Consider the following 21,377-nt stretch of genomic DNA (forward strand, 5'->3'; position numbering starts at 1 on the left):
TTTAAAAAGGGAAACTGCAGTTTGGAAGTTACAGTACTGTACAGAGCCGCTAGGACATCAAGAAGCTCACTGGGTTGTTAATATCCAACTACTGACTGACTGAAGCAGACCAACCTTTAGATATCTTCCTGTTTGTGAATATTCACAGATTTACGTAGACACAGACTCTTGTGAATACAAGATGTGTCAAATAATGACTATACTTCTACGACTTGGTGCTTCAGTGACCGGAAACGCACAAGTCTCCACTACCACCTCAAGTATGGCTTAATGTTCTGTGTGCAATCAGTCAGATTCGGCTCAAAATGTCATACTGCCACATGCTCACTACATTTGACAGTAGCAACAAACCCTGACTATGCCCTAACCCCCTAACCCTTACAAGCAACTCCTTTTCTGCACCAAAGCTGTAGTCAGTGGCACTACATTCCAGGAATATCGCTATATAAATTTCTGTTGATGCTTCTGACACCCACAGTCAGGCACCGAAACACATTCTAAGGTTAACGGAACACTGTCTAGACTTTCATGACAAATGCATGCCCGTGATCAGCGGATTGAGTTGGACTTCCCTCGGGCACGGCGGCTTCGATTTATTGGCAATAATTTCACCAAATATCACAATTTCCAAGTAAATACTATGCCAACCTTCAACTGGATAACAGACTATGCAACTGTACCTCTGTGTCTACGCACCTGAAAGCCTACAGCTGATGCAGTGCACTTTCAGCTGGCCCAGACAACACAGCGCATTTTTCCTCAGGCGGTGCTACAGGAATGGGTCGGATTTATTATAAGCTGCATTTCGGAAGATGATCACATGCATGTTGTCAGTAGCAGTGCGCCAGTGACCCAGCCTACCTCTCAGGTTACACCCTATATATAACATCTCCCCTCTTCCTCCTCCCTCTCCCTCCCTCCCTCCTTCCTTCCCTCTCTCCCTCCCTTCCCGGCTCCCTTCCTCTCCAACACAACTTCCCTGGAAGCTGCTCTCCTTCCACACTGTTCCTGGCGTTCCCTGCTGTCATTCGAGATCCTCCTCACCTTCTCAGTGTTTACCCACCATTCGCCTGGCAACCGTCTGCAGCCTGAGGATTACCAGAGGCCATTATTTTAAACGGAAACATCTCTGCCTTCCTTCGACTGGCTTTTTTGGGGGAATTGGGTTGGTCGGGAGGTTTAAACTGCGGGGACTGCAGAGGAGACGGGGACCCTCACTCCTTCGCTTCTTTTCTTCCATGTTTTTCACAGAGTTATTGGTTGACTCTGACGGGCTAAATTAGGGGTTTAGAGGACTCCCCGCGTCATGGATCACTCGTTGTTTGGCTGTCTACGCAGCCCTCACACCTCGGCTCAGAGCCTGCACCCTGCCATCCCTCAGTCACCGCTGACCCTGCACAAGAGCAATCATGTCTCCTACCTGGATCTACCCAGTTACTCGCCTCCCTGTAACTACTCTGGAGGAGAAGACAATGGGGCGTTTGGTGGCCCCGTCCATCGAGGCCCCATGCCCCAACAGCAGCAGCAGCAGCCTCATCACCCTCAGTGCCCTCCCGGTTGGCCTGTCCCACCGGAGATGCCCTCATCTAACCCTCGGCACGGTGTGTGCTTACCACCTCTTGAGGCACCGGCAGCAGAACTGCGCTTGAGGGTCTTGAATCTGTGCGACAGTAACTTTGGTTCGGGTGGCAGTGACCAAACGGAGGGGTCAACAGTTTCTAGGCAGCACAGCCAACAGGGTCTGTCTTCAGAGGCCTCAGACAGAAGGAGCAATAAGGACAAGAGTGACAACGGTAAGAGGAGGACGTCCACCATTCTCGTTCTCAAACTGTGTGCATGTTTAGAGCGCCACCACAAATTTCTCCGCCACGCAAAACCAACCGTCTTTCACAATACCCGCACCTTGAGCAAAACTAGCTTCTTTTATAAATCAGCTCCACATAAAACTTTCCTTTAAAAGCATGTTGCTTGTCTTAAAGTTCACAGTTTTAAATCAGCAGCAAATAACAGATCTGCAACAGAATGCATAGAGTTAACTGCCAGTATGTTTTTTTTTTTTCTTTTTCAGTACAGATTTAAAATTGCTATAATTAATATGTAAATGGTTTCGGCCCATTTTCACTGAAACACAAACCAGCTGAATTATCCGAGTGCATTTCAAGTGGTAATAATGTAAAAGAAGAGACAACTCCGACGGTACGGTCAGTAAGGAACTATTCATTGTGATGCAGACGATGATGAAATATGAGGAAAAACCTACTCTGGGCTGGAATAGAAAGAGAGCAAAAGGAAGAAACACTTAAAAATATTAGAAACCCAGTGTAATGAAATGCATTTGCATTTGAAAGCACATTTGCCACAACCTTTAACACTGTAAACATATATATATATAAAAAAAGGTTCCTGTGTCGTATTTAAAACATAATAAATGGTCATGCCAGGTTAATGTTACTATTATTTATTTTAAATACAATATGACAATGTCCTTTAAATGGCTTTACTTTATAAGCAGATTTCTCCTGGAAAATAATTTAAAACGCATTCTTTTAGCATTTCTGACATCTCAAGTATGTCATAAAATAAAGTTTTGAAGTGCACTAACATTTGCATACACTGAATGTGAACAACTAAGCAATTGTGCCTTTAGGCTGTATTTCAGAATATGAAAAATATTATATAAAACGTCATTTTACACACGCAACAAGTACAAAAAATAAACAGAAAGCCTATGTAGCAGATGCGATCACAGGATTTGAAATCAGAAATTATCTATTATACATAAATGAAAGATAGGACGACAACAACATTTCCGTGGCTTAAAATATATTTCAGAAATGTACATGTATTTATATCTCGGTAGTTGACATTGTGTTATAAGATGGATTTATTTAATTATTTTCTGATACTGAATCAACACATTTACAGCCGTGGCTACAAATTTGAAATGACTAAGATCCTGAGACCAGTCACCTCCTACCCTCTACAAAAATGTTAGTCAAGACATCCAAGAAAAGATTTTCATCTCAAGAGTTTCAAGAGTTTTTCATCGGTTGCTCCTCTCTATTGTCTACCAGCATGAAGGCCCAAATAAAATAAAGAAAACTGGGTGGGGACTTATAATATTCATTCATTTGGACTTTTGTCCTGGCGTAGTTTCACTGTTTTAGGCCCGTACACATATTCCTTCCATGAGCAGGGCACCAAATAACACGTCACTGCGAGGATATAGCCACATGATTTAAAAGCACGCACCGTATCTTCACCGTTTAGCCCCACCGATGAGTGGTTTGGAAAGGGAGCCAAGCTCAGAACTTTCCGATTTCCCAGAGTCGATGACCCAGCCAGAGGGGGGTGGGCTTTGACAGACAGACTGAACATTTGGAAAGGATATCCTGAAGCTGACAGAAGTCTAACCCAAATCCAATTTCCTAACTCTAACTTCACTGGCACTCACTGAAGCCGCAGATTTTTTTTTTTTTTTTTTATTTATTTCCTTTTTCTGGACTTCTTTCTCAAAAAAATAAATAAATAACAAAATCTAGTGATGATGAAACAGACCTACAATCCTGTAGAGAGCAGTTTTTGTGGAATTACCTCACTAACCATCAAATGTCGTGATTTGAACCCGTAGAACCAGAAAACACAGATAAAAAAAAAATAATAATGCAAGCTGTGTAAATGAAACAATTGCTCTACATGAAATAACACAATAAAAGGATAAGATGACACAAAAACACCAATGACTTTTTTTTTTTTTAATGTCTCTAAATAACACTGGGAGCCTGTAGTCGAGGGGAGACTATTTCCTGGCACGCTGGAGTTTGTCAACACATCCCACATTAACACAGGTAATGAAAAGTTGGATTTATGAGGCAGGAAGTGGAGAATAGTAGTAGAAATGATTATGGAGTGTTTTCACACTATGAAGGATTAACATTTTCACTATTCGCTGAACACAAATACTCAAAAGTGATAGGGCCACTTGCTTGTAATGATCTGAGCGGAAAAAATATGATTCCACCCTCAAAATATGAACAAGCAAAAAAATGAACTTTTAAATAGTTTCTATGCAGCATTGCCCAGTAATACCAAAGAGTGCCTTTTTAAATACGTAATTACCGTACAGGTCTTTTGTAACATCTGCACACTCTGACTATGGTATGGACAAGCTCGTGGGAAGATTTACATTTATGGCAAGTAACAGAATAATGATTAAATTGATGTTAAAACAATTGTGTTTAGGGAAAGCTTGTGATAAATGTTAAAACAAAAGCAAACATTAAAACCATCCGAATCCGGATCTCCGATAGAACCTCGGGTACGTGCGATGATTAATCCAGTTTAATTTGTCGTACTATGTGTTCATATCATTCACACACTGCCACTTATGTCATAGGTTAACACTCATCGATAGAACACTAACAGTGCAACACACTGCAACCTGGAAGGCACAAGCTAATAGACAAGACACTAAGAAACACAATCAGACTGCACATTGAAGTTGCACATTTGAAACGTGCAACTTCAATGTGCAGTATATGCCCATAAAAAAATTGTACCACGCTTACACACACATGTAAATGCATAGATATTTATTCCTGCTGCTGTGACCTATTTATTACTGTTGATTTGTTTTTTAATATATATGTGTGTGTGTGTGTGTGTATGCTGTGTATCTCTTATCTGCATCTTATTATAATGTTGTTTTATATTGTCTTTGTTGCTCTTACATGAAACCACAGACTTTAATTCTCTCTGTACTGCGTGCAAGGACAATGAAGGTTTTCTGATACACAGCCGTGGCAAAAAAAAAGCAAAAAAAAAAAAAAAAAAGACAAGAGACCCACATTTTTAGATAATTTTCCACTGACAGACAGTACACACCAGTGACTTCATGAGTCACTACTGCAACTACAAACCCTGTCCATCACTTTTTATTCCTCCCCTCGAGACGTTTCCATCTCCATTGTCGTCCCTGCCATCTGCTGCTAGATCCAGTATTTCGCAGCATTTTTCCTGTCTTTATGGCATCAGGTAGTTCTCGGGGACACTGGGAAGGATCTGAGGATGAAACGACACGACAGGGTAAAAGCTAGTATATACAGTCAATGGGTAGAAGGTGACAATGGTTTACAGAGCCCCATCCCACGTTTAGATTTGTATCCATTAACATTATTGTGCCTATTCGTACAGGTTATTTTATTTATTTATACACTGGGGTGGGGGACAGTAAAAAGAGTTTGTTGATCCATCTAACGATCACTATGATTTATCTTGTAGAACTCTATATAACACAATATGTTACTAAAAGATGTCCGGCGCTCCTAATTGATCATCTTGCTTTTGTTATATATTTATCTCAGGGTCCCTGCAGTACATCAACCGTCCACCCCCCTCACTTACTTTTTTTTCTTCAACCCCCACTTCTTTTTTTTTTTTTTTTGTTCTTCCTCTGCCCCTCTTTTGGACGCACAGTTGTGGCTGGAAAATGTTCTGTTTTTTATTTCAGAGTCCCAAGACGGGAGCTATAAGTCAGACATGAGCAGCAAGCCCAGGAAGGAGCGCACGGCCTTCACCAAAGAACAGATCCGGGAACTGGAGTCTGAGTTCGCTCACCACAACTATTTGACCAGACTGAGACGCTACGAAATCGCTGTCAACCTCGACCTCACGGAACGACAAGTACGGTACCTGCTGAATGACTGACTTAATCTATGAAGATGAAATGTAATATCAGCTAAAGGCTTACTAACTAACTGACACGCTCCAAGTCATGAAATACAAATAAGGGAAGTTTTACATCCTTTGGCAAATAAGAAACATTATTCATGACACATTTCTAGCCATCTGATCAGATAAAATGCATCAACATGCTTCTCAGCAGTGGTATGGACGTATCTAGCACCTTTGGTGATGCTATTATACCAGGCTGGTGACCTGATGGCTGAGTGGCACACAGAGAGCATATACTACTTTGGATAAAATACCCTAACAGCAGATTTTTCTGTGCTTTGACTGTGTCCTGTCTACCCATATAAATGTCAAATGCGTAAAAATAATTATAGTTTCAGAGTAACGACAAGTTAAACGTGCTTGTGTTTGGCTTTGAATTCCTGGCCGTGAAGCCTTCTGGAACAGCCAATATTTAACTGCGATTGAGATCACTATACCAGAAATATGCCTGGTTGACCAGAATAACCCTTTAATCTCTTTGGGTAGCAGTCATAAATTTTGAAAAGTTGCGGTCTCGCCCAGGTTCAGATGGAATGATTGATGCCTGTTGCACCTCTGTGTCTAGTAGCAAGTACGCGCACATAAGGGAACCACAAATACAACTCAGGAGGCTCCATGGATTGGTTTTAGTATGCTACCTAGCAAGATGCAATGTACACCTAAGCATGTTTTCTGCATATGCTGATATTACCTAACAACACATTTGACAATTTAAGTGTAGTGATGAATAATAGAGAAATACATGAATTTTGTTGATAGCAAGTATCTATGTGCTTCTAACAGCTTTGTCATCCATCTGTAGCCTTCATATGGTTTAAGTTTAATTGCTAGATCATGGCCAACTTTAAAACCTGCCTTTAGTTTGCTGTCAGCCTCCATCATGCTTGGGCATGACCTGATGTAGGTGCACAGTGTGTTTGGGTTGGGTCAAATAGTAGCTGGCAGATGAGAAAACTGATCTGTGATGACCTGTGACTGTGTCAGATCTGTAACAAGGATTCAAACCATTAATGGGCTGTTTTGTATTAAGACACTGGTGCAGATCAGTATGCATTCTGAGGTAAATTCTGTGATATAAGTTCTGATTAGGTTCTTAAAGCTGATTCATGTGGGTATCTACTGATTAAGGTCCTTCTGCTGAGACATGATGACAATCTGGAAAATGTGCTCATTCATCCTCGCTTGGGTAATCCATTCGCAAGCTTTAAGTGCCAGTGATCATAACTGGCATTAAAATACATCTCCACATCTCCAGCCGGCTCTTCAGATCTGATCCAGATTCACACTGTGCATACAAATACACACCAACATCATTTTGGGGCGCAGTAGAATATTTTAACATCTGCTGTCTCTAGTGGATCACTACCTACCGCTGTTTGTTGTGCGTGTGCCATGACGTCTATATTTTGGAACAAGCTGTAAAATCTCTCTCTCTCTCTGCCTCTCCCAACGAAAGTACACATGTTACGTTATTATTTATCCCTGATGCACTGATGTTAGTTCTTTTAGAAATCTGTACAAAGATCAGATTATGACTCAAACCCTGAAAACTTTGCAGCGTCAGTGCACTGCTGTTCTGTTATCGAAGAAACCGCCTACATAATCACGATTGCATCCGGATAAACCTTTTTAATGATGAATCACACGTATTTATTATTCATATTGAGTAATCCCATTTGTTTATTGCTGTTTAGCTTCATTCATTACTTAGCTGGTAAACCGCTACAAGGACAGCATATTTTAAAAGTGTCTCATTACTAATGATCTCATGTTCGCTTATGGTGCTTTTTCCTTTTTAGGAGATCATTTATAATAGCGGCTTTGTGTTTTTTTCTTTTGTTTTTTTTTTTTTCTGAATGAATGAGGGAAAACACTGCTCAGTAGGTGGTGACCCAAGACATGTGGCCAAATGAGCTCAGACCACCTCCTAATGTGGTCTGAGATCCAATCACTCAAATGTGTCCCAAATGTGCTCTGGGTGTGTTCACACCTGTGCTTTAAGTTGCCCATTTGCGATCGGATCCCTTGGACGGCCGCAAGGTCTGGTGTCAGTGTCATGTCTGTGTGCGGTACAAAGCTGGAACTGGGACATTATTAATCATAAACAGTGAATCCATGCCAAAAATACATGCACTATCACTTCTAAAACTGAAATGTTAAATACAACAACAACAAATAACTGTCGCTATTTGCTGGAACTTGCCTAATTGGTGAACCATGGTCACATGCAATCATCATCAAAATCCTAAAAATTGAAGTATTGTGTTGCAGAAATGTGCAATATTATGCTTACAGGACATGAGTCACCACTTTTTCATACATTTCTACAAAGAGTGAAGTCACGATCGGTAATGGTTAATTCAGTTAATTCAGTTAACAGTCCACATTTCGTAGGCGCCTCCTTCAAAAAATCCATCACTGTGTGGTTGAACACAGTTGACGCATGGCTCCTATTAAAAACCAGTAGAAGACTTCACAGAAGAAAAATTCCTCAGTGTTTTGACATTAGGAAATGGTTGGACATGTCACACTAATGCTCCGAGGCTAATCAATTCCAAACTACCGAACACCCTTTGAAATATCCACGTGCGGCTCTCACTGACTGTGAGCTGACTTTCTAATTCTGCTTGTCCCAGTCCAGATGGTCTTCTTAATGCTCACAAAGAAACATTTGTTTGAAGCTGGCCGCTCTGACACCGGCACAGCCATTTGGGCGGTTTAAGTGTTTGGAAACAGCTGTGTGTGACTGGTCATTTTTGAAAAGATGACAGCCTAATGGTATTCCTGGAAAGCAGGAAAGGTGTCAACTGCATATCAATTCTGCTTATACCGTATGCCAAGGTAATATTTCATAAATGTGAATTAATGAAAAACCTTAGGTGAGCGTGTTTACTTTCAAATCGAATCTGTTTTTCTTCAGCAGATTTGTTAATGCTGTTAACGATATCATCTACTTTGCTACGTGTGAGAGGCACAAAATTGCCTCAAAGTTTATGCAGCATATGACACAGACCTTGGGTTATCATCTATTACGTCATATTTATGGAGGAGCCAGAGAATGTAGCATGCAACACTGCATGTATTCTTCTTAACAATATATTAATGTTGTATGCCAACAAGAATGTTTGAGATCATGCACAGATTTTTTGCCCATTGTTTCTGTCAGTATTTTGGTCTTTTGGAGCACATTTGCATGTCACACAGTAGAAATGGCACAGGCATATAAGAAGAAACTGAAATGGGCCTTTGCAAGACTTTAAAACGACATCAATAACTCTAAAAAAAAAGTCAGTAAAACATGTAAACATGGGGGATATTAAAATTTCAAACCTAGGGTTGCAAATGATGAAATGCCTTTTCATTAAAAGTTAAAAAGATGTGTCTTAAAGGGAAAATTCAAGTTCAGTATCCAATAAGGATTGGTGATAACCGTTGAAGGAATGAGTTCCTCCATGCGTACTGTGTTGACAGAGAAAACTGAGTTTCCTGCGTTGTCCTGCTTGTACAGCTGTTACTTTACTGCCTAAATGACTGCATGTTGAGCAATGATGAAAGGATATTTTAATATCTAGGATTTTTCTCTTGTACCAACAAACCGCATTGTATCAAACGATCTAGGAAAACGTACATTCCGTCACAGATGAACGGTATTTTGTAATAATGGAAACACAATTTACACGAGTTTACACATTCCTTTTCACATTTATCATTTTCTGTGATAGCACTACGTCTCACTCAGTTATTTTCTACTTGTAGATTAATACTGAAGACATCGAAACTATGAAGGAACACATATGGACTTATGTAGTAACCCTATGAAACCTTGTCCTCCATGCTTCACTGTGGGAACCACATCATATAGAAACCATCAGCTCACCTTTTCTGTGTCTCAAAGACATGGTGGGTGGAGGCAAAAATCTCATCAGACCAAAGTACAGATTTACACTGGTCTAATATCCATTCCTTGTGTTTCTAAGCCCATGCAATTTCTGCCTCTTCTCGTTCTTCCTCAGTAGTGGCTTCTTTGCAGTAATTCAGCCATGGAGGTCTGATTCACACAGTCTCCTCTGAACAGTTGATGTTGAGATGCGTCTGCTACTTGAACTCTGTGAAGCATTTATGTGGGCTCTGACGTGAGGTGGTGTTGAATAATGATTTCTGAGGTAGGTAACTCTAAGGAACTTATCCTCTGCAGCAGAGATAACTCATTTCCACGCGAGAGCCACTTTCATCACCTGACCTTCTCGTCTTAAAGTGACGATGGACTGTAGTTTCTCTTTACTCAGCTGAGTGGTTCTTGCTATAATATGGATTAAAACAGCAGTTGGATAGGGCTATTCCCTGTAAAGGACTGTGTACCTACCCTACCTTTACACAATTACTACTGCACTGAGGAGGACAATTACTTGTCCTCCTCAGTACATAGCAGATGAAGTCGCTTAAGATGTTCTGATTTGTTTAACACGTTTTTGTTTACTGCATAATTCCATATGTGTTCCTTCATACTGCTGATGTCTTCAGTATTATCTACAGTGTATGGAATAATATAATTAAAGGAAAACCATTGAATAAGAAGGTGCGTCCAAACATTTAACTGGTACTGTATGTATTAAACTTTTAAGTACGAGTTTTACTTTCACTGGAAATGCATTTGCATAGGTTTTAAGACAGACCAGGACTTCTATCCAACAACAACCCTCAGCTCTGCACCCCCAGGGCATTCAAAGGATTGTTGGCTAGAACCAATCAGTGCTTTGGCTCAGTCAACACCTTGTCCGGAAACAGTCTCTCACTACTCCCACTCATGTTGGCTTCTTCTCCAGACATCTATTAACTCATGCAGGAGAGAGCTGATTCTAAAATTCTAACTGTTATTCATATAAAGGCTTCTGCTTCCCACCTACTGTTCAGATTTATAGTCACTATTATACTTGCAAGGGCACATTAGTATCAGCTACTTCTTTGCCTTTTCGTAGTTTGCATCGCTGGACTTCTCTCCACAGTGCTGTGCAGTGATGGAAGATGCTCCATTTTTATTCCCGTAAAAATGCACTGACTTGATAGAGTATACGGTATGGACATAGTTTCAGTTGATCTTTTCAAGCATTCAGAACCAAACAGGACTACCTAACTGCACAAGCATTGCATTGCATGGCTGTCCACTGCTCCAAGTGTGCTCACTTGCATGGGATTAAGTGCAAGTGAATGTCATGCTGTACATGACAAATAAAGCTGACTTGATTTTATTTGTAGTACCAGGACAAATTTACTTTATATTTGAAAAAAAAAAAAAAAATATATATATATAAACAAAAATAACAAAGGGTACTGTGTTGTCCCGAGCTCTAAACTGAGGTGTGCATGTGAGGGTTAATGGGTTTCCATCCACCATTGTGATTATGCAGATGAATAGTTGTGGACTTAATTCTCCAGTCAGGTCTCATTAAACCACTGCAGAATAAGAGAGCATAACCCAGAGACAGAATTAAATTACCTCCTGTCAACATGGGAAAAAAAAAAAACGCTGATGTATGAAATGCCTTTTCTGTTTCATGTATTAATGTGAGGGAAGTTACGGTTTTATTGCTACACGCTGATCTGTGTCCTTTTACTTTTTATTTATCGGTCATGAGTCACCGTGAGCTGAACGGAAACGGCTAATGTTGTTGAAAGCACTCAGTATACAAATTACCCAATTGCCACAGTAAAACCACAGTACATATGGGTTTCTGTTTATGAGACAAAAAGGCACACAGGAAAGTTTACCCTCTAAGCTTAACTCCCAGTGCTGAGTGGCCAGCACTGTGCCAGCACGGCCTAAAATAAATTCTATACGAGTAGACCCCTGGAAGAATAAGTGCCCCAGGGAATGATAGGAGGGGGAGGTAAAATATTTGTGTGTATGTTTATGGCTGTCAGCATGTGGGTATGGGGTTGAAATGTAATATCATCGGATTCAGAGTGGGACACGGAAGAAGGAAATGGACTGATATGAACCTCGTTTAGTCCAGATTGGATATCCCTGTTTTAAGCAGCGGCTTACTCATCACTATGACTGACGCAAATAAGTTGCCGAGTCAGGGAATGGAGGCAAGGAGGGGGCGAGCCAGCAGGCCTCTGGGGCTCATGCATCAGCACATATCTGCCTGTGTGGAAATACGGTATGACACAGTGATACTGACCACGGCGCCCAACAAACATCTAATCACCGGCTTGTAGCATTACACTGACAGCCAAAAAACAAGCCAGAACGTCAGCAACACACGCACACACCAAAATAGATGTTGTGTTTTGCACATGCATTTTATTACTTTGATATAGTAGAACAATATTAGCAATGTCAGTGGGTTTTTTTTTTTGTTTTTTTACTTGATATAGATTTCATAAAATCCTTTCTATTAAAAAGCAAAGGAAATTCTACAGTATGATATAAATAGATTTATGACTTAGTAATGTCTTTCTCTTTTTTGGTTACTTTACATTTGGATTGTATAATTTAAAATGTACTAAAACCTTACAGAAAAACGTTGGGAAAAATCACGTGCTTATGCTACATTCTGCGTCCACACACTATATGCTGATATGTTCTCGTTTGCTCTGTGTAATATGAAGAAACCCAGACAATCACGTCTTTGCGTTTCTTCGCAGGTGAAGGTGTGGTTCCAAAACAGGAGGATGAAGTGGAAACGAGTGAAGGGGGGCCAGCAGGGAGCAACGGCAAGGGAGAAAGAACTGGTGAATGTGAAAAAGGGAACTTTACTCCCGTCCGAGCTGTCGGGGATTGTCGCACTGCAGCTCTCGGCGAGCTCGCCGACAGTGCCTACGACTGAGGAGGACAGCCATGACAGTGACCACAGCTCAGAGCCCCCTCACCTATGACCTTCTACGGTGCCCCTCCTTCAAAGTGATGTCAGGCAGGACAGGAATGAAGGAAACGTTGGTGAGGGGTTTAAAAACTACATGTACACAGCAAAACCCCGGAAGAGACAACAGAATGAGACGAAAGAACATTCCAGAAACGTTTGCATTGATGAAAGTGCATACATTTTGCATCACTAAATGTTTGCTTCAGTCAAATTCTACTGTATTCTTTGAACAGTCATTACACAAATGTTTCTGTTGCGTGTACAATGAAATGGAACTGAAAGAACTTGTGCTTTTGAAACTTATCTAAATCACCAGCCTAAGCACAAATATCTTTCTCAAGTAAAATATTGGTAAATATACGTTTATACTATTGTTTTGCATTTTGCTTCCTCTGAATGTTTACAGGCTTTTTACTTTACAAAACAGTTGGATTTTCAATGCAAATAAATCTGAAAAATCCAAGTAATGTCCTTATGTCAATTATTTAGCACATATACTGTACGTGTATCCCTACATTTGGGCAGAGCTCCAGGTGACTCAAGACTCAAGGACAAGGTGTTGACCTGGCCTCCAGATTCCCTAGATCCCAAACTGATCAAGTATCTGTGGGATGATCCACTAACAACGTTCTGTTGCCAGACACCACAGGACACCCTCAGAAGGCCCATGTCCATTCTCTGATGAGTCACAACTGTTTTGGAGGCACAAGGTAGATCTACACAATATTCGGAAGGTGGTCATAATGTTATGCCTGACTGGTGTAAATATGTTGTTGAGATCACTGAATGCCAGGTTTGAATCTTTACACGTCACATGGAGTTTACTCAAAATAATAACCTGGAGGTCCCTGCATTTCGGCAATGCTCAGAGCCCAGACACATTGTTATGTGTATGCAGTAGATGTCAAGTCATGGCAACGGCAAGATTGGCCCATCTTACTGCAAGGAATTAAGCCCAGTTTTAAAGTTGAGTTGCAAAAACGGTTGAATCACTATGGGAGCATGCATTCTAATTCATGCTTGGGTGTTTTGACCATAAACACTTTCAGAAACCGGTGTTTTAGCTCAGGCCTTCAGCTGCTTTGTGGCTTTGCAGGGGAACGCATTTTGTACAAACTACATTCTTTTAATAAACTTCATACAGTTGTACTTGAAGCCACACTTTCTGCCTCACGTCCTACAGACATATCTGAGCCTGTCCTCCATCACAGGCTTAAGTGACTACAGGCCTGTTGCTCTGGCTTCTGTGATCATGAAATCTTTAAAAAAAAAAAAAAAAAACTGGTGTTGACCCACCTATTGGGCCCATCACCGAAACCCAGCTGGGCCATCTGCAGTTTGCTCATGGGGTAAATACACTGAACCCCCCTCTCCAGGGAACAATGCAAAGATCCTGTCTTTAGCTCCTTTAGCTCTGCATTGAACTCCACCGTTCCATAAGTCCTCCGCTCAAAGCTCACCCAGTTCTCTGTACCAGCCTCTACCAACCAGTGGGTCTCTTCCTGACTAACCTGTAAGGCTGGGGAAAGTCGCATCCAACAGCCACACAACAAGTACTGGCGACCTTCACACCAGTGATTCCACAGCAATAATCCAGTCTGTTTTATGCACATCCTTCACTGTCTGGTTTGGATCCCCTGCCAAACAGGACAGGAACAGACGGCAATGGACTGTCAGGACTGCAGAAAAGATTGGTGCCAGCCTGCCTGCCATCTATGACACCCTGGACATAACCTGCCCCAGCTCACTGTGCGCTAAAACAACCAGAAACAGGAAAGAGTTTCTTCTGATACTCTTCTTCCAACAGCAAATCACTTATAGTGTCGTACTCACTCACATTTGCTGTACAGATTATTACACTGACTTACTGCAAATGCACAAATGCTACTTGCAAATGTACAATGAATATATTTCCTGTAAAATACCATAAAATGTTGATATGTACTTTTTTTTTTTTGCTCACATATACACTTTAACTTACACTTTAATTCCAAATTGTCCACATCACCTATGCAATGTACTGTAACTCCCCCTTGTTGTTCTTTTGGATCTTTTTTATTACGCTTATTTTTGTACACCGAGAGCAATGTGTAACCAGAGTTGAATCCCTTCTATGTGTGTACATATATGGCAAAATGAAGCTGATTCTGATTCCTTGTGACTGTTTTGTGTGGTCAGATGTCTTGTTGCGGCTAAGCCAAAAAGAGTTTTCCACAATGTGGGCAAGTCCCTGTGGACAAGACATATTTAATATAAGTTGCAGTGTCCAAGTATATATATTTAACCCAACATCAAGGTTTGTGTTTGAAGTAAAAAGAGAATGGAAACCCCGGCATTTCAGAATAGATCTGGCCAGTATCATCCTGATTTTAGTGAAACTTGTACCTTAACCCCATTGAGAGAGCAAGTTTCCCTCAGCAGGAAGGGTCTTGTTGTCATTACAGCCTGCTATGCCAAGATAAACAGAGCCAACTGAAGACTTTTCCACATTCGACTGAAATGCCTTCCCAACTAACGGATTTACAGCACTGCACTGGTGTTGATAGGTGGTGTACGCTGATGGAGGAGTCGTTTTACTTTTGTTCGATTCTTGTGTGAGGTGAAAACCAATACAGATATGGAAATCTGTGTTTTCAGCCAATCAGAAAACGGTTTTGAGCATGGATGTGCCTGCTCTTATTCTCTCAGATTTCCATGATCTTACATTGTTATTCAGATAATTATAATAACTGGGAGATGTGTGAAGGTCATTGTCTTACTGTGGGATCAAAATACTAATTGAAATACCACTTTTTAGGCAGTACGCTTTAAAGTCAGTTGTTTATTTGTTCAGACTTGGTTGAATGTAGCTGCAGGAGTGTTATATTGTGATGATAAGCTTGGTAAGCCCAATGCAGCATGACAGTGGAAAGTGGGACTTGGTGCCAAGAAATATTCTTGTGGTCAAGAAGCTTTGATTCAGCAGATTATGGCTGAATGACGAAACACAGGAAACCACAAGTACTCCAATAAACTGGCACTGGATCCTGACTGACAGCTGTTTTACCCTTTTAGGGCTTCAAATGACTATTTGTGGTAAGAGGTAATTGGCTGCTTGGACCAAGAACGGAAGGTACACAATGTGACTTCACACCTGGAACACTCAGATACCAAGACTTATTTTGTCGAAGGGTGGCGTGTGGAGTGAGATATAAAAATATATATATGAACGTGAAACAGCCTGTAATTATTCAGTTCATTTTATTTATTTAAACAGCATCAGTAACAATTCAAATGTTCTTTAAAACACTTTACAGAACCCAGAACCTGAAATACCCGAGAGAAAATGTGAAGGCGACGGTGGCGAGGAAAAACTCCCTTTTAACAGGACGAAACCACGAGCAGAACCCAGCTCACGTGGAGAGACCCATCTGCTTGAGGACAAGGTGGGTGGAGAGAAAGAAACAATAGAGGGAGATGGGAGGAGAGCAGAAGCAAGGAGCAGATAAACTAAAAGAGATGGAAGATAGAGAGAAAGTCAGTGACATGCCATAGTAGCACATGAATGTTGTGGTCAGGAGCCCAGACCTATAGCAGTTTGCTTGATATGACAAGGTGTTACAGTCCCTAGCAGTTCAGCACAGCAGTTGCCTCGATATTATAACAGATAAGGACCAGAAGATATGTTAAAACCGAAGAACACAAATTGCTACAACCCTACGGCAAGTCATACCACAGCAGCCAGGGACCAATAGTCTCAATATGTAGGTGACAGCCTATGTATCACACCTGGGAACCAATTAGGACACTTCTTGAAGAACACAGCTACAGCACTGCAACAAGCCACACTGCAGCAACCATGTCATCATGAGAGGCAGCGACAACCCAAGTGATGCACCCAGGAACCGTAAAGGGCTTCCTTCACAATGCAAGAAGCCGTGTTTGTAGCCGCACTGCTGGAACGACAAGTTGCAGCCCTGCTAATGTTTAAAGCCTAACCTAAAAAGAAGAGAAGGTGTCTGCTCCCGATACCAAGCTGGAAGCTGGTTCCAATGGTCGAGGGACCACGAGTAAGTCTGCACTTTAAGAGAGAACCGATCTTTTAAGGTAATATGGAACTATCAAGCCTTTAAGATAAGGTGGAGCTTGGCCTTCATATGTAAGAAGAAGGATTTTAAATTCTGCTCTGGATTTTCCAGGGAGCCAGTGAAGAGAAGCTAAAATTGAAAAAATATGATCTCTCTTGCTAATTCCTGTCAGTGCTCTCGCTGCAGCATTTTGAAGCAGCTGGAGGCTTTTCAGAGAGCTAATTGGACAACCTGAGAACCAGTATTCAACCAGCGTGTATAAAATCATATAATAATATAGATCTATGCTTTTCTTTTCATCTTTCTACTCTACTGCTTTGTCTTTGTGCCACAAGCTGGAAATTAACACATTAGGTCAGAAAAAAAGGAATTTGTGCAGCGGGACATTTGAGCCTCCTCAGTGCGTTAACAGCCAACAAGAGTTCTTGGCTCTCACACTGATGCCAAAAATTCCAGGACATCTGGAGAAGACAAACTCCTGCGCTTAGGCGAGCCATTAAAGTGGCGGGTGGTGAGAGGGAGAAGAGAAGAAGAGAAAGGAGAGAGAACAAGGGAGGAGCCGGAGTTTTCTCTGACCTGGCTAGGGCCAGTCAGTCTAGGTGGTACTGTGCTATCGTTGCAGGAGGTGACTTTTAAAGGCTTATTTCACAGTAACAGTACACAGGTACACATTCATCCGTGGAGATCCAATGCTCCCAACGACGAAAAATATAAACACAGATGTTATTAATATCATTGAAATTGACATCATGACCAGCATGAACAAAACCAGGACCCTAAGACTGACATATCCAAATGGAACACAATCATATTTTTCCCAACTGGTACATAAACAAATGTGCCTTTTGAAGAAGATTTTGTTTAATGGATTGTACACAACACTGTGAAAAAAGTTACATGAAATCCCTCCTTTTATTTCCCACTGTGGAGCTTTAATGCTGTTAAAAGAATGACAAAAAGAAATCACAAGCACAAGCTTCTTCCAGCTCTCCATTAAGGTGACATTGAGTGAAATATTCAAATATACTGCACTTTTTTAGGTGCTTTGTGCATCTTATGCATCTTTTTTAGAATACATTCCCAAAAATGCAGTGGTGATAATGGTAATAACAATAGTAGAATTATCAAATGGTAACTGGCGAGCACCAGTAAAATCCAACCATGTCACTATGTAGTTTATGGACTGTGTTGTATTTCTCTTTTTCTCCATTTTTATTTGACCTGTGGGGTTAGGAGTTGTCAAGAGACTGCACATATTTTCCTTATTGTACAAATCATTGTGAAATCACTGTGTCCATACATGTCTGCGGCCAGTTCTGACCTTTACAGTGCAGAACAGTCCTTCAGCGTCTGGGCCGAGCGCCCACGCACCTGCAGAGTCTCCATGCCTATTGTCTTATGCTGTATCCCCTGTCTGATGAGCTGTTTGCGATGGGCTTTTAATAAGCTGAAACATATCCATGTTTCTCCGCAGACATCATACATCACAAAAATGCTGCTTGCTACAAGACAGAGATGATCATAAGCGTCTGTGTGACTTCTGTGTTCTTCTTCTGATCTCGGCTCAAGAACTGGCTGAAAACACCAGCGACTGTAGTGAAGACAACTACAAGTAAAGAACAGAAGAACAACAAAACTTCAATACAAGAAAGAAACTATTAAAAGATAAAAATATTTTGTATACATATGTATACATAACACCAAAAGTGGACTGTATATCATCTAAAATGTGTTTGAATTTGACAGCTCTAAAGGAAAAAAAGTATTCTACCAAATTCTTTACCAAGATATTTTAGTTTGCATTGAAAACACATGTTTTTTTTGTTGTTGTTGTTTTTTTGCAGAAAATGCATCGAGTAACTGAGCAGAAAACTTTCACCAGTAAAATGCATATGTACTTTAAATACATTTTGGTGGATTCACTCCAGGAAACAGATTTATAGCCCATAAGCAGTGGGAGAGTTTACTGGCCAGGTTGCTCTACATCTGTTTTTACAGACCAGAACTGAAATGCTGAGGATGTTAAAGTGATGGTGATTCTGACTGTGTTGTTGTCTATGTACAGACCGTACATGTAAAAATGCATTTTATGGCCTTAGGCCACCGCCTGATGCAGATGAGTATAGACTGTCATTTTAATGAACTGTGACATACTTACAGACACATTTTCCTTTATATCTCTCTTCTATTCCTGGAGATTTCCAGGGTTTTCCCATTTCCAGAGATCAGTTTTCGCTACCATCCTTCTTTCAGCCCAGTGGGATCTTGCCAGTCACTCTGCAATTTTCCAGGGTTTTGTTTTCCAGTCATCAAGACCTTATACCACTACTGATCCAGTATCCTCTTGCTGCCAAAGTGCCACATGCTGTCATTGGCCTGCTGGCTTTTTCCAACCGCTGGCTCCTGACACCACAGTCCTTCATTAAACCTCCTACTGCAGACCTTCAGTCAGTGTTCCACACAACCACAGATGTGGTTGACTTGCATGGAAGAGGCAATTTCCTCTTCTTTCCCCCCTTTTCTTCTTATGGTTAAGGTGTATGGCACCCCATTAATAGGAGGGATCACAACATAACAGGAAGAAAAAAAAAGCAGAAGGAACATCAAACAGAGGAGACTGACGGCAAGGCTACATTAAAGGCTTTAGCTGAAATGGAGACGTGTGGTGAAGTGCTTACTGGTCCTTGGGGGCTAAATAAAGCTGTAGACCAAAAATGAGGGAAGTGAAAAAGAGCAGGTTGTTGAGAGATGATCCTCAATTGGTACCATCCTCATCCTGGGGAGTGTACTAGAGCAGAGGCACATGTCTTTGGAGTGGTATGGTCCATGTTAATAGAGAGTACAGATACAGAAGGAAGAAAAACAGTGACATTTTAACTTTTTGGAAAAATGTTGTGCTATTTCTGTAAAAGTGAGCTAAGAAGATGGGTATCAGTGTTGTGTCTGTATGTCAAGTAGACCCGCAAAGCTAAAAGCGTCCGAACATGGCTGGCTAGCTTAAAGGCTGGGAGCAGCTAGCCAAAACCCAACTGCTCATAAGGCCAAGCTTTGACCTAGAAAGGTTTGAGTAGTTACAGCCATGGAATCAAAATAAATCAAAACAGACCAGACCAGGACAATTCAGAGCAGAATGAGTCATATCTCCAATAATCACAACAGTTATTACAAGAAAAACCTTAGTGACAGAACAAATAGCTGCATGCAACGAGTGATGTCCACTAATACGGTGCAGATGTAGTGCGGGACTACAAAAATCACAGGGAAGGATACGGTATGTGGAGTGATTAACAAGGCAAAAGATGCTGACATATGAGACTAAGGAAAAGCAAGAAACGGCAAGATTTTTTACTTTCTAACCTTACTAACTACTTTCCCCAACATCAGTCAAAAAGTAGTTTGTCAAGTCTTTGTCCGCACAACTCTCCCCACATCTTTTAAGAAACAAATAAGGGAGAAGTAAGCGTAGTATCTAAGTAGTGTTTAAGCTCAGACTAGTCTCCAATTTGACTTAGATGTATTTCAGTCCAGTGACTGTTTGTCTTGAATTTCCGTCAGTTTCATCCAAGTCCATTTTTTTTTCTCTTTGACTTTCCTCAGTTTTGATGTATTGACTATCTAAAACTGTCAGGGACCAAGCAGTCAAAGAACAATTTGTTTAAAAGGTTTACTTTTAAATAAAGTTGAATTTCACCCATAGTGTCAAATAAATGTGCCAACAAACTAATTCTAAATAAACTGTACTTCTGCATTTAATTAAAGGCCTTAAAATGTTCTTAAGCTGCAAAGAAAACTAAGAAACATATGATATGTGGGAGGATATGAGACCATCAACCTGATTACTGTTGCTGTATTGCATGCTGGACCTGATGTTAATGGTTTTAACTGTAGCTGTGGTGATGATTCAACAAAGGTTGAGGCTGCTCTATTCATAGATAATATATTGTTCTTTTCATTGTTTTAATATTCAAACCATTAACCCTTCATCCAGCACAGACTTTCAAATACTTTCAGATATCCCGCAAGTTCCAAACAAATGGTATCCAGACATCCACGTCAAACCAGTCCAAAGCAAACCTCTTTCCTCACATTGTTCCTCGACTGTCGAGAACCGCAGCAAAAAGTTAAATAAACTGAGGCCTTTGCTCTCAAACTTTATTACTGAAAAACCCTAATAGAAAATATACGAAGAGGCGCATGTGCCAGCAACAGTCCCTTACTCATGTTTTTGAGTCCGTAACAAAAAGAAAAAAGGAGTGGGACAAAAATTTAGGAGCGTCAAGGCCACGGCGGGAGGGGGGCTTGAGAGGAACGAAGAAATGCGAGGGAGGGGAAGCACATACACATGAAAGTAGAATTAATAAATGTTCTTTTTGGTCTTTATGGTGGTTAAAGTACTGCACGCACATAGAAGCCTGTATTCCAAACCCATGACCAACAGAGAACTACAAAGATGGTCTTCATTAGGTAATTCGTTTGCCCCAGATATATTTTACATCCGAGATTGAAGCTGTGGGTCCATTTTGCTGTTACTTCTGTCTGCATTTACGCCCTGTTTGAGACCTTTCTTCGCTGCCAACAGCATATTGGATGGTCGGTCAGCTTTTGGAAACCTCAGTGATTTGCTTTTGAATATTATTGTTTAGAGAACAGACCCACTGTAAAAGAGGTTAACTCTGTCAGCAAGCACTTCATAAACCTTGACAGTGACTGG

At 40.9% G+C, this 21,377-nt stretch overlaps 1 protein-coding gene across 1 annotated transcript; it reads left to right on the forward strand.

The window, feature by feature from the left end:
• Nucleotides 1–1,306: 1,306 nt before the first annotated feature.
• LOC311501857 (homeobox protein MOX-2-like) lies at nucleotides 1,307–13,095 on the forward strand (the record flags this gene model as incomplete). The annotated part of the gene is made up of 3 exons (XM_084563902.1): nucleotides 1,307–1,793; nucleotides 5,510–5,682; nucleotides 12,382–13,095. The coding sequence occupies 3 exons, from the start codon at nucleotides 1,307–1,309 to the stop codon at nucleotides 12,610–12,612; spliced, it is 891 nt and encodes a 296-aa protein (XP_084420028.1). The 3' UTR covers nucleotides 12,613–13,095.
• Nucleotides 13,096–21,377: the final 8,282 nt, after the last annotated feature.

The sequence above is a fragment of the Chelon labrosus genome (genome assembly GCF_963514085.1).
Source record: "Chelon labrosus genome assembly, chromosome: 16".
NCBI lineage: Eukaryota > Metazoa > Chordata > Actinopteri > Mugiliformes > Mugilidae > Chelon > Chelon labrosus.